The sequence below is a fragment of the Arvicanthis niloticus genome, chromosome 16 (genome assembly GCF_011762505.2).
Source record: "Arvicanthis niloticus isolate mArvNil1 chromosome 16, mArvNil1.pat.X, whole genome shotgun sequence".
Lineage (NCBI taxonomy): Eukaryota > Metazoa > Chordata > Mammalia > Rodentia > Muridae > Arvicanthis > Arvicanthis niloticus.
In genome coordinates, this window is record NC_047673.1 from 64484492 (window position 1) to 64498709 (window position 14218).

Here is a 14218-nt window from a genome sequence, read left to right on the forward strand (position 1 = left end):
CCTCATTTCCCCTCCCTAGAACCCCCTATCCAATCCTCCTTCTCCTTTTTGCTTTTATACCATTTTAAACATGCATGTATTAAGGTCAGTTCTAAGTTGAGGGTCTAGCAATACAATAGATGCAAACAGTCAAGGAACAAGCAAGACATTAAACACAAATAGTCAAAGAACAACAAGGCATTAAACACAATTGTGTGAACACTCCTGTGATCACTGTTTCTAAGGGCTTATCAGGATGGCCATAGTATCTGAGCTGACTTCTGTGTCCTAGCCCAAAGTCATTTTCATGTCTGAAGCTTACTTCCTTGTTCTAGCCTAAAATTTAGATTCCTGCCTGAAATTACTTCTTAGTTCTAGCCTAATATTTAGATTCCTGCCTGAAATTACTTCCTTGTTCTAGCCTAATGTCAAATTCCTGCCTGAAGCCTATTTCCTTGTCCTCGGCCAATGTCATATTTCTGATAAGCAGCCCATTTCCTTGTCCTTGGCCTATGTCAGATGCTTGCCAAGCAGCCCCAAAGGCTCTCCACCTCTCATTGTTTTTTATTTCATTAACAAGACTGAGCCTGCCTTAGGTTGTTCTGAAAAAAAAAAAAAATGCCTTCCTTGCCCTTCATGGAATATACATTATCCAAAGCAATGCACTTCTGTCTTAGGTTGGTAAAGCTCTGTGCAAAATCTTACCTGTCCTTGGCTTGCCAGCCTGTTAATTTAATAACTCTGTCTGGGGGTCCATTTTTAGGTTCAAGCCATGTACTTTGGCTGCCAACATGTAGATGTTGTTAAAGACAAGCTTTAACACACTGAGCAGGAATAAAAGTATTCCCAGGACAAAAAGAGCTAGCATGATCAAGCTATATATGCCATTCTTAAAGCTTGACCAAAATAGAAAGACTGACCTCAGGCCATGGGTAATTTTATCAGCAGTATCTACCTCATTAACACTCATCAGAGCAGCATTCTTTAAATTCATAATTTCACTATGCAAAGTTAAAACATCCAGAGAGGTGTTAGAATTATTATAACAAATACATTGCAAGTGTATTTAAACTTTTTCCTAATTATAATGACTACCACTGTAAAATTTAGAACTAATATGCATCCAATGGTATTTGGCATGACATTCGAGATGGCTCTTTACCCTTAAATTCTGAACCTCCTTCCAATAATTTGAATAGGATAAAGAACATCAATCCCTTGTTCCAATGCCTGTCTAAGTCCTCTTGTATATTCAACACATTAGTAACATTTTTTGCTAAATGATTAACAAAAGTAGCTGTCTTAACTTCTTTCTCCACATCCACACCAACATCTGCTTTGGTTTGCGAGAATTTTATTGAGTTTTTTTGAATTCATATTCATAAGGGAGATTGGTCTGAAGTTCTCTTTCGTTGTTGGTTCTTTGTGTGGTATAGGTATTAGCCTAATTGTGGCTTCATAGAACAAATTGGGTAGTGTTCCTTCTGTTTCTGTTTTGTGGAATAGTTTGAAGAGACTTGGTATTAGGTCTTCTTAAGAATTCTGCACTAAAACTACCTGGTCCTGGGCCTTTTTTGGTATGGAAACTTTTAAGGACTGCTGCTACTTCTTTAGATGATTTATCTGATCCCGATTTAAAGTTGCTGTCTAGGAAATTATCCATTTCATCCAGATTTTCCAGTTTGTTGAATATAAGCTTTTGTAGTAGGATCTGATGATTTTTTGAATATCCTCAGTTTCTGTTTTTAGTTCTGCTTTTATTAATTTGGATACTGTCTCTGTGACCTCTGGTAAGTCTAGCTAAATGTTTATCTATCTTGTTGATTTTCTCAAAGAACCAACTCCTGGTTTTGTTGATACTTTGTATAGTTCTTTTTGTTTCTACTTGGTTGATTTCAGCCCTGAGTTTGATTATTTCATCATCTACTTCTCTTGGGTGTATTTGCTTCTGTTTGTTCTAGAGCTTTCAGGTATACTGTCAAGTTGCTAGTGTATGCTTTCTCCAGTTTCTTTTTGTAGGTACTTAGAGCTATGAGTTTTCCTCTTAGCACTACTTTCACTGTGCCCCACAAGTTTTGGTGTGATGTGTCCTCATTTTCATTAAATTCTAAAATGTCTTTAATTTCTTTCTTTATTTCTTCCCTGGCCAAGTTATTGAATAGAGCATTGTTCAGATTGCATGTTTATGTGGGCTTTCCATTGATTTTATCTTTATTGAAGACCAGCCTTAGTCTGTGGTGATCGGATAGGACGCATGGGATTATTTCAGTTTTCTTGTGTCTCTTGAGGCCTGTTTTGTGACCAATTATATGGTCAGTTTTGGAGATATGAGGTTCTGAGAAAAACATATATTCTTTTGTTTTGGGATGAAATGTTCTGCTAAATCCATTTGGTTTATAACTTCTCTTAGTTTTAATGTCTCTGTTTAGTTTCTGTTTCTATGATCTGTTCATTGATGAGAGTGTGGTGTTGAAGTCTCCCACTATTATTGTGTGAGTTGCAATATAAACTTTAGTTTTACATTGAGCTTTAGTAAAGTTTCTTTTATGTATGTGGGTGCCCTTGCATTTGGAGCATAAATGTTCAGAATTGACAGTTCATTTTGGTAGATTTTTCCTTTGACAAGTATGAAGTGTCCATTCTTATCTTTCTTGATATCTTCTGGTTGAAATTTGATTTTATTCAGTATTAACGTGGCTACTCCCCCTTGTTTTTTAGGACCGTTTGCTTAGAAAATTGTTTTCTATCCTTTTGTCTGAGGTAGTGTCTGTCTTTGTCACTGAGGTGCGTTCCCTGTATGCAGCAAGTGTTGGGGCTTATTTATGTATCCAGTCCAGTATCTGTCTTTTTATTGGGGAATTGAGACTGTTGATGTGAAGAGATATTAAGGAGATTTGATTGTTGTTTCCTGTTTTTGGTATTAGAGATGGAGTTATGTTTATGTGGCTATCTTCTTTTGTGTTTGTGGGAAGATTACTTTCTTGCTTTTTCTAGGGTATAATTTCCCTCTTTGTATTGGTGATTTCCCTCTATTATCCTTTGTAGGACTGGATTTTTGGAAAGATATTGTGTAAATTTGGTTTTGTCATGGAATATTTTGATTTCTCCATCTATGGTAATTGAGAGTTTTGTTATGTATGGTAGCCTGGGCTGTCATTTATGTTCTCTTGGTGTCTGTATGACATTTGTCCAGGATCTTCTGGCTTTTATAGTCTCTGGTGAGAAGTCTGATGTAATTCTGATAGGGCTCCCTTTACATGTTACTTGACCTTTTTCTCTTACTGCTTTTAATATTCTTTCTTTGTTTTGTGCATTTGGTATTTTGATTATTATGTGATGGAGGAATTTTTTTTTCTGATCTAGTCTATTTGGAGTTCTGTAGGCTTCTTATATGTTCATAGGCATCTCTTTCCTTTAGGTTAATGAAGTTTTTTTTTTTTTTTTTTTTAATTTTGTTGAAGATATTTACTGGCCCTTTAAGTTGGGAATCTTTGCTTTCTTCTATACCTATTATCCTTAGGTTTCATCTTCTCATTGTGTCCTGGATTTCCTGGATGTTTTGTGTTAAGAACTTTTTGAATTTTGTATTTTCTTTGACAGTTATGTCAATATTTTCTATGGTATCTTCTGCACCTGAGATTCTCTCTTCTATCTTTTGTATTCTGTTGGTGGTGCTTGCATCCATGACTCCTGATTTCTTTCCTAGGTTTTCTGTCTCCAGGGTAGTCTCCCTTTGTGATTTCTTTATTGTTCCTACTTCCATTTTTATGTCCTGAATTGTTTTGTTCAATTCCTTCACCTTTTTGGTTGTGTTTCTTATAATTTTTAAGGGATTTTTGTGTTTACTCTTTAAGGGCTTCTACCTGTTTACCTGCATTCTCCTGTATTTCTTTGAGGGAGTTATTTATGTCCTTCTTAAAGTCCTTCTTAAAGTCTTTTATCATCATCATGAGAAGTGATTTTAAATCTGAATCTTGCTTTTCTGTTATGATATGGTATTCAGGACTTGCTATGTTGGGAGAACTAGGTTCTGATGATGTCAAGTATCCTTGGTTTCTGTTGCTTATGTTTTTGAGCTTGCCTTTTGCCATCTGGTTATTTCTAGTTCTACCTGCAATCACTGTCTCTGACTGGAGCCTGTCTGTCCTGTTATCTTGGTTGTGTCAGGACTCCTCACAGTCCAGCTGTCTCTGTGATCCTGTGATTCTGAGATCATGGTTGTGATAGCTCCTGGGACTCAAGATCCTGAAATCTGGTGTTCTCAAGCTCCTAAGATCCTGTGATCCTTTTATACTATGTTCTTGGGCATGTTAGAGCTCCTGGGAGTCTAGCCTCCTCTGGGTTTTGGGGGACTGGGTGCATAACTGGCATCCTAGGACTGCTCCAAGCACAGGCTCAGACTGGAATGGTCCTATGCCACTGGTCTTGAGGCAGTTCCTGAGTTTCCGAGGGTCCCAAATTACTCCCTGTTTTCTTTTTTTTTGGGGGGGGTGTCTCGGCCTACTCACCTACTCTCTTGGGGGCATTTTTAAGTTCCTGGGAGTTCAGCCTCCTCTGGGATTTGGGGGATTGGGTGTAGAACTGATGTCTTAGGACTGCTCCTGGCGCAGGTGCAGACCAGAATGGTCCCATGCCATGGGCCTTGAGCTTGGGTTTTGATTTTAAAAAATATGCTTTAAATATTTTCTTATTTTGTGGTGTGTGTATGTGGGTGGGGGGTAGGGTCACCTAAATACCTTAGCTTAAGTGTGGTGGTTAGAGGGCAAGTTGCTGGAGTCTGCTTTCTCCTTCCACCATATAACACTGGTTGGCCTGGAACTATGTAGATTATTCTGGCCTTGAATTTTAATAAAGTTGCTCTTGCCTCTGACTTCCAAATGCTGGAATTAAAGGTGTGCAGCACCATGAATAGCACAAGGCATATTTTGATACTGGACTGGATTCTTAATCTAATATATAAATTCTAGAATCATCTATTCATGAGGAGCTCATTTACTTTATAATTTCTTCTTGATGGTTGTGATATATTTTCCTCATAGTCTACATTTATTTCTACTGTGTGTCTTTTGCTTTGGTTTAGTCAATGCTAACCAGAATATGGTAGGGAAGTGAGTGTGACCCAGCAAAGAAAAAGGCACAAAGGAATCTAGTGAATGTATGTATAGGTAAATGCATCTTAGAGGGACTGGCATTGTCCCAAAGCCCTAATGATTAGTTCTGAGGTGTTGGTAAGCCTCCATTAACACTGTCTAGTTTGTCTCCTGGCCTGAGATGCACACAGGAGACTTCTCATTTGTCCACAGTATATGGCCACACCTGGAAAAGCCTTCCTTTATTTTAAGGGTCAAATATAAGAGTCTTACTCTTAGCAGGTTCACTTACTTTTCCATGTTCTTTCTTCCAGTTTTAACCTAGGAACCAAACTAAGCCACTATTATTTTCTTTGTAGTGTCCAAATGTAGACTGTCCTCTGAATTTCCAACAAGTGTATAAACAGTTCTTATGGGACATCTTCTCAGCATGGTGATACATACTGGTAGTTTCAAGTGATGGAGAAACTAAGAGGAAAGATGACTTGAGTCCAGGAGTTCAGTGCTAATGTGGTAAATAGTGATAGAAACTCTTCCTGAAAAATTAAAACCAAAGTGAGCCAAATGCAAATCAACAAAGATAAAGAGAAATCACATTATGATGGGTTAAAGATGCAATTTCAGGGCATTGTGTAACTCAGCATCTGGACTCTCTTCTTTAGTAGTTCAATGTAATATGCCTTGCTCCAAATAGACAGACCTAAGTGAGATGCTATTTTAATGTTTTAGATGTATCTACATAGCTCTCTGTTTTTACATTTTGTAATATATTTCCTGCTTATTTTTAATGACTGAATTGATAATATTTCCATTTAAATACCTTTTAAATATAGCAAGATCAGCTTTATACCTGGGCTGCGGTTCATCAACCCACACATTCGATGGATTACAGTGAAGGGCAATTTCCCAGGAGAGAACCATCCATGTGGCCACCATCCAAGCTTCCTGATGAAGAGCCCACTCCCAAAGATGTTGACACAGGTAGGATATGGGACAGCTAGCTTCTCAAAATTATGTGATGTAATGTGAATTTGAAGTCTCTTTTTGCAGGTATTTTTTTTTTAAAGCATATCTCCTTCAGGCAACCTATTAAAATCAATGGGAAGCCTGAGACACTGAAAGTTCTTATGGCCCTGTCCAAAGCTGGTGGGGTTAGAAAGTAGAATAGTATCAGCATATCAGCTACACTGGGTTTCTCCAGTAGTATCTACATTTACTGAAGTTTGAGAACCATTGTCTACAGACACTGTCCATCACCAGGTTGAAGCTCTACATTCTGTTTAGCCTAAGAGAATCTAAAAGGGACATTTTTCTCCATTATCTCTGAACTCTTTGTACTTAGAAAACTTTTCTTTACCTATAGAGATAACTGGAGAAAGAAAATAAGAACATACATTTTCTTAAATTTTACTTTAATATAATTGTGCAATATTCCAATGTGATCTTTTTCTGAAAAAAAAATTCTTTAGCTTCCTTTTGTTGTCTTAAACTATTTTGTGTTATTTGCTAGGAAAATTAGTTGATGCTGGAATCAGTGTTATTTGGAGAAATTTACTAGAATGATGATCACTTAGGAGAATCCAGGTTATCTTAATGAACTGAGCAGGAGTAAGTCCCATCTCCTGATGGTATAAGTGAAGACTAAATAGAACAGGTGTTCTTTTTCACAGTCCTCTTTATTGTAGATCTTCACAAGTGATACAATGGGTTTCAGAGCTGAGAACTTGACTACATGGACTGTCTTAGCAAAAAAGAGATGGCTATAGAAGCTTAATTTTTGGCTTGTTGTGAAAGGGCAAAATATAAGACTCTACACCACATCAGCTTTGTGATGTTAGGCAAGTTACCAAACTGCTGTATTCACTTCCTCACCTATGAAATGTTAATGAGAATAGCGTCCACTGTGAGGCATGATGTTGAGTAGTGCATATTCTCATGTAAAGCCTTACAGTGAAGAATAGACTGTCAGAGTCAAATGGAAGTGTTTGGCCTCATTGTTATGACCATCATTAAAGTTATTTTCTGTTATTATCTCCCTCATGAGTTTTTTTTTTAAACTAATAATGTTAATGGTTTTCCAGGCTTCTGTTTATGTTTTTTTTTTTTTTTTTTTTTTTTTTTTTTTTTTTTTTTTTTTTTTTTTTTTGTACAGAGTTCCCACCTCTTGTTTTTAATCTGTATCTTGTCAAATGTATTTTGCTATTTATTCTTTCTAACAGTGTACCAAATGGAGGCTGCACTCTACTCCACATGTTCTTTTTAAAATGTTCTGTGCTTTAGAGAAACTGCTTGCTATTCACTATTTGGCATATAATCCAAAAATAAAATAAAAGCATGAACATTCAAGAGAATATTTTTAAAAATTTATTTCACAGAAGACTCTGTTTACTTCAACATTCACAGACAGTGGTTGATCAAGAGTCCAGGAAGAATTCAACACATTAAATCCTTTGGAGAAAAAAGACAGTTTTGACAAGACAGTGCATGAAAAGCCAGCATGTGAATGTAGATATTTTTAGTTTCTAAAAGGAAAGGAAAGGACTCAAATATTTTTATCCTATAGTATGCATGATTGTCTTTATGCTCAAAATGCCATTGGCCAAAATTCATAAGTACAGGTGCAATTGTTTTAAGCAACTTTCTTGAGAAAGAGCCCTTAGAACAATGGTTTCTGTTCTTTCCTTCATTTGCATCATTAGGTGGCATAATATTTTGATGCCCCTACCATGTTTTCAACTTTTCTGGTTGAATTGCTAACATTTTTCTGTAATATTTGGCAATACTTTAGTAGCATTGTCCATCTTTGGGTTACTGGAGGAGCACTTGGCTGAGAATAAATTGAAAGTAGTCACGTGAATCTTAGTTTGAAAAGGATACCTGTGGGGCCAAATGATGATTTAACTTGGCTTCTTTATAAATTAACACAGCTTGCAAAGTGCCTGAACAAGTAATTTTAATACAATGACTTGTGTCCTTTTAAAATGTGCATTCATGAAGAAGACAATAGAGGTTCATAGAAAGTAGTTTAAACCACCAACCTGTGTTTTTCTAATTGATCTGTTTTCTACCCCAGCCACTGAGCATTGTTTTGTCAAAAGCATTTTACTGTTGCTTTTCAAATCTTACTATGTTACATTTACTTGGAAAAACATAAGGGACATTCTCATTTTCAAGGAACCATACTACTTCCCCTCTTTCTGTCAGTCAAATGTAAGAATGAGTAGCCAATATCACAGAAAACCCTATGAATGTGTTATGTCACTTGTGAGCTCTAATAGTATGCCTGTTGTTAGTTGTCAACTATTTACATATGCCCAGCTGGTAGTTACATACTATTGTGTAGTGACATCATATTTGAAATTGCTAAATGCAACATGTGGCATTTTTAAAGCTTTATTGCTTTTTGAAGAAAACAATCTTGCACACTATTTATTTATTTATTTATTTATTTATTTATTTAACTGTTTTGATGGGGCAAGGATCCTTTTACTTCTGCATTTTAAAAATGACTGTTAATTCTTATGTGCAACTAATTCAGATTTGTGCTTCCAGATCTTCAGATTTTCTCATGTGCTTTTAAGTTTTCCATAGTCACTTTTATAAACAAGCTTCCTGTAACCTTCCTCTGTTTATCAAATCAGTAACATTTCCTTATCTGAATTTTTAGTGCTGAGGCCAAGATGAAGCCTGATGCCTCTCCTCAACAGTGAAAGGCCAGATTCCCATTTTTCTTTTCTTTCCTTCCTCCTCTTGTGCTGTTGGTATGGTGTAGGAGGGAAAGACCTAGTCTATAAACTGACCTTGTGAAGACATTACAGAAGCATTAATTCTGGGAGGAAAAGAAGTGAGGGCATGGTCTGACCAAGTACTGTTGGTAGATAGAAGCATCGTCAGGAAGCAAGCCTACTCATGGCTTGCCTTCCTCATGTCTCTCCTCATTTCCACTTTTCATTCTTTCTATTTTTATTGAATATTTTTCTTTTGCTAATTTGTACTTTATAATCATAGGTGCTATAGTGGTTAGCTTTCATTGTTTTTATTTATTTATTTATTTATTTTGCATTGTGACTTTTTTTCTGTTTTTTTTATTGGATATTTTCTTTACATTTCAGATGCCATCCCCTTTCCCCATTTCCCCTCCCTAGAAAATCCCTATCCCATAACCCCTTCTCCTTTTTGCTTTTATACAATTTTTTTTTTAATGTTAACCAATGGCTTTATAAGTTTGGTAATGCTCAATATCAATCAGAAGTGTAACCTAATACCCAACCTAGATATATCAACTATCTTTGACTGGCGGAGACATGTGAACATCTGCCTCCATGTCTGCCCCCCTCTCTCTTTCTCTCTCATCACATAGCAGCTCTTCCTCTCCTTCTCCTCCTCCTCTCCTTACTCCTCCCACCTTAGCTCCTCCTACTTATCACCCTTCCTATTAAAATAAAACTTTTCTCGCAAAATACAGTTAGAGTGTAACTATACCAATTTATGTCAGTAAGGTGCAAGATAGACCTAATACCCAGTCCATCATTTTGCTGACTAAGCAGAACCTCTGTCACCTCTCCTAAATAAAAAGACTTAGTTCTGAACCTGGCTTTTTTTTCTTGGCTTTAGAATGAATGTCAGCTCAAAACCATTCTCTCAAATCTTTTCTCTCAAAGTAAATAGTAAGGATTGGCTATGAGACTATAAGTTTTCAACCCCATCAGAAATCCAGAATGACTGAGTTAACTGAAATTATGGAAAGCACAAAGCATAGCTACTAAAACATAGCCAATTTATAGAGACCGCTGAACACCTGGACAGTCCCTATACTACAGAATATTGGAGCATTTGATCTTCAGCCTTCTGGCCCAGGATCATCTGACAGACCTAGTGATGCAGAGTATTAAGGGCTGATTTCTCTGTCTTAGCAGATATAATCAGTTGACTATTCTGCAAGTGTGTCCTTTTCTGGACAGTGATTTGTCTGTAGATGGAAAGAGGCAATTCTTGCCTAGTGGCTGACTCACCACAATTGGAATAACTCCAAAGATGCTCAATTTCTTCTTAGAATCCAAGACAGGAAGCTGTCAGGAGCAGACAGGTCTCTAATCAAAATGAACATTACTACAGAAATGTTTGTAAAGTCAATTCTGTGGATTTCTGATGTTTTGAAAACCAACTATTTATGTAAGGCAATCTGGGCTGTTGTCTGTTAACTCCTCTCAGCTATTTCTAAAGAAAATATAGAAAACACCCTAACAATAAACTCCAAGCCATGAATTTGCTATAGGCCCTTAACTCACAGGCTAACCATCTCAAATAATTTAAAAAAGTTAAAGAAGGCCTGGGTCTAAGCCTTGTATTCCTAAATGTGTTATACAGGCACAATGCCTATGATAGTAACAATATTCATCTCACTTTTATATTAATAAGAAGCTCATACCAATGAGAACCTTAAATTTGAAATCAAAGTAAATTTTGTACCATTTAAGAAATTATAACTTCATCTTGCTAACAATTATACATATTTCTACCAGTAGGTTATGGCTATGCAATAAATCCTAGCTAATCTTCTCTGTTCCACCAAAACCACTACTTTTCCCTAGAAAGACAGCCCAATATTAACCACCTCAGTCCCCAAGCCCAGGGAATAGGGGCGCCGACTCTTCATTAACTTCTTCAAGCTGATTATGGGTTTTGAGATATTAGAAGAGGGGTTGGGGGAAGAGTAAATTGATAAGCCTCTGACACTGTGTCTTTACTGTATCCAGCTGGAATTCCAGGACATCAGAGGTTCGAGGAGTTCTGCTCAGCTTGCCTGATGAGTAGATACACCAAGGCTATGTATTCTGCAATATACAATTCTCAAAACAAATTTTAGTATCAAGATAATTGCTTGTTTGAATTCTGGAATCTAGTCTTCTGGCGGCCTGCCTCTGTCATGTCTAATCCATATAATTCTGGGAGTTTCTATGAGGGTGTGCTCCCACCATCCTCCCATTTTTGCCTTCCTGCTCTCAAATTTCCCAACATCAGGGAATCCAAACTTTCAGGCACCTAGGTCCTCCAATTCCACTGATGCCTAACTCCTTACCCCATTCCCCCCCCTCCAATTACTATGAGGGTGTGCTCCCACATCCTCTCATTCCTGCCTCCCTGCTCTTGCAATTCCTCAACACTAGGAATCCAAACTTTTAGGTACCAAGACTGTCCACTTTCACTGGTGCCTGGCAAGGCCACCCTCAATTACCTTTACAGGTGGAGCCATGAGTCCCCCACTTTGTGTTCTCGGGCTGGAGATTTTAGAATGGCTACTCCAGCTTGTATCTTAGGACCATTTGCTTGAAAAATTGTTTTCCAGCCTTTCACTTTAAGGTAGAGTTCATCTTTGCACTGAGGCGGGTTTCCTGTATGCAGTAAAATGCTGGGTCCTATTTATGTATCCAGTCCATTAGCCTATGTCTTTTAATTGGGGGAATTAAGTCCATTGATGTTAAGAGATATTAAGGAACAGTGATTGTTGCTTCCTGTTATTTCTGTTATTATAGGTGAAGTTATCTTTGTGTGACTATCTTCTTTTGGATTTGTTGAAAGAGGGTTACTTTCTTGCTCTTTCTAAGGTATAATTTCCCTTTTTGTATTGGAGCTTTCCTGCTATTATCCTTTGTAATGCTGGGTTTGTGGAAAGATATTGTGTAAATTTGGTTTTGTCATGGAATATCTTGATTTCTCCATCTATGGTAATTGAGAGTTTTGCTGGGTATAGTAGCCTGGGCTGGCATTTGTGTTCTCTTAGGGTCTGTATGACATCTGTCCAGCATCTTCTATCTTTTATAGTATCTGGTGAGAAGTCTGGTGTAATTCTGATAGGTCTGCCTTTATATGTTACTTGGCCTTTCTCCCTTACTGCATTTAATATTCTTTCTTTATTTTGTGCACTTGGTATTTTGATTATTATGTGACGGGAGGTATTTCTTTTCTGGTCTAGTCTATTTGGCATTCTATAGGCTTCTTGTATGTTTATGGGCATCTCTTTCTTTAGATTAGGGAAGTTTTCTTCTATAATTTTGTTGAAGATATTTATTGGCCCTTTAAGTTGGGAATCTTCACTCTCTTCTATACCTATTATCCTTAGGTTTGGTCTCCTCATTGTGTCCTGGATTTCCTGGATATTTTGTGTTAAGAACTTTTTGCATTTTGCATTTTCTTTGACAGTTGTGTTGATATTTTTTTAATGGTATCTTCTGCACCTGAGATTCTCTCTTCTATCTCTTGTATTCTGTTGGTGATGCTTGTGTTTATGACTCCTGATTTCATTCCTAGGTTTTCTATCTCCAGCATAGTCTCCCTTTGTGATTTCTTGATTGTTTCTACTTCCATTTTTATGTCCTGGATGGTTTTGTTCAATTCCTTCACCTGTTTGGTTGTGTTCCCTTGTAATTCTTTAAGGGATGTTTTACAAGAAAGATCTTGTAATTCTTTAAGGGCTTCTACCTGTTTACCTGTGTTCTCCTCAAATTCTTTGAGAGTGTTATTTATGTCCTTCTTAAAGTCCTCTATCATCATCATTAGAAGTGATTTTAAATCTGAATCTTGCTTTCCTGGTGATATTGGGAATTCAGGACTTTCTTGTGTGGGAGAATTAAGTTCTAATGATGCCAAGTACCCTGGGTTACTGATGCTTATGTTCTTGTGCTTGCCTTTTGCCATCTGTATCTTCTTAGTGCTACCTGCCCTGTCCCTGACTGGAGCCTATCTTTCCTATTATCTTGGTTGTGGGGTGGGTGTAACTACTGGGGTAAGCTCTGGGGCCCAAAATCTGCTCAGTGCTCAAGGGCAGACAGGATGCTGCCCAGGTTAGAGCTCTGGCAGCTCTGTTTCCTCTGGGTTCTTAGAGATTGGGGGCAGAGCTGCTGCCCAAGATCTGCTCAGTGCTCTGGCCCAGACCAAAGGGAACCAGTGCTCCAGGCCAGGAGTGACTTCCTGGTTCCCTGTGGGTCCCAGTTACTCCCTGTTTGGGGCTGGCCTTGCTGACTGCTTACATAAGATACTACCTGGGTTAGAGTTCCTGGGAGCCCTGCTTCCTCTGGGTTTTGTGTGATTGGGGGCAAAGCTGCCGTCTTGGATCTGCTCAGTTCCTGGGCCCAGACTGGAAGGAACCAGTGCTCTTGCTTTCATTGTTTTTAAATGTGTATTTAAAGATCCTCTATGGTTTGGTAGTGTAGCTATTAAAGAAGTTTGCTTCTTCATATCCGAATGGCACTGGGGTGTAACCTCTAAGGAAAAGCTATTGATGGGAAGTTTTATAAGTGAAGCTGGAAGAACTATCTATTGCAACAAAGAAACCCAACAAGCATAAAAATAATAATCACAGCAATATATTTCCAAAATATATATATGAATCCTCAGTTACTGTGTCTAAACATGCAAAGTGGTTGAAATTCTAAATAAATATATCAAAGGTCTCCTTGTAAAAATCAACAAACTTAAAAGGCATAAAAATCAACAAAGCTAAATATGATAAACATGAACATATGAATACAATGAGAAACCAATTTAGGACCTGGTTAAGGATGTTTGCAATGCCGAAGAGAAGGTTAAAAATGTGACTGAGACATTCAGTAAGGACATTGAGATCAAAACAACAACAAATAAACAAACTCAACCAAACAAAACAACTGTAGGAAATGAAGAAGTAGATAAACAAACATCATAGTGCAATGCATTACTAGATCAGTCAGAAGAAAAAGAGGAGTAACAAGACCAAGTCAAGTAAGTGTAACATTTCAACATCAACAAAGAATAAAGAGGACTAGAACTTCTAGACTTTCAGGAACTCTGGGACTTGTTAAAGACACATACTTAAAATGTAGAACAAAGAGATGAGATCAAAACCACCAGACATGAAAAATATATCCAGTGATGTTACAGGGGAAACTTCCCAGATCTATGAAAAGAAATGGACATCTAGGCACAATAAGAAGTTAGTGTCCCAAGTTAACATGGCTGAAAAGAACCTCTCTATAACATGCTATTAGGTAAATACTATGATCAGAGAACAAAGAAATACCATTACAACATATAAGAAAAAATATCCAAATCTCAAAGAAATATGCATTAGAATAACCAAAGCTGAAGGGTTTTGCAACTCCATAAGAACAACA

The 14218-nt window shown here is 37.3% G+C and overlaps 1 protein-coding gene across 2 annotated transcripts in view; it reads left to right on the forward strand.

Moving 5' to 3' along the window:
* Positions 1-14218, forward strand: part of Fmn2 (formin 2) — a 343084-nt gene that overhangs the window by 80795 nt on the left and 248071 nt on the right. For both annotated transcript variants that reach the window (XM_034520965.2, XM_076914541.1), the window contains exon 3: positions 5903-6050. In XM_034520965.2, coding sequence (XP_034376856.1) covers positions 5903-6050 — 148 coding nt within the window. The remainder of the gene's footprint in view (positions 1-5902; positions 6051-14218) is intronic.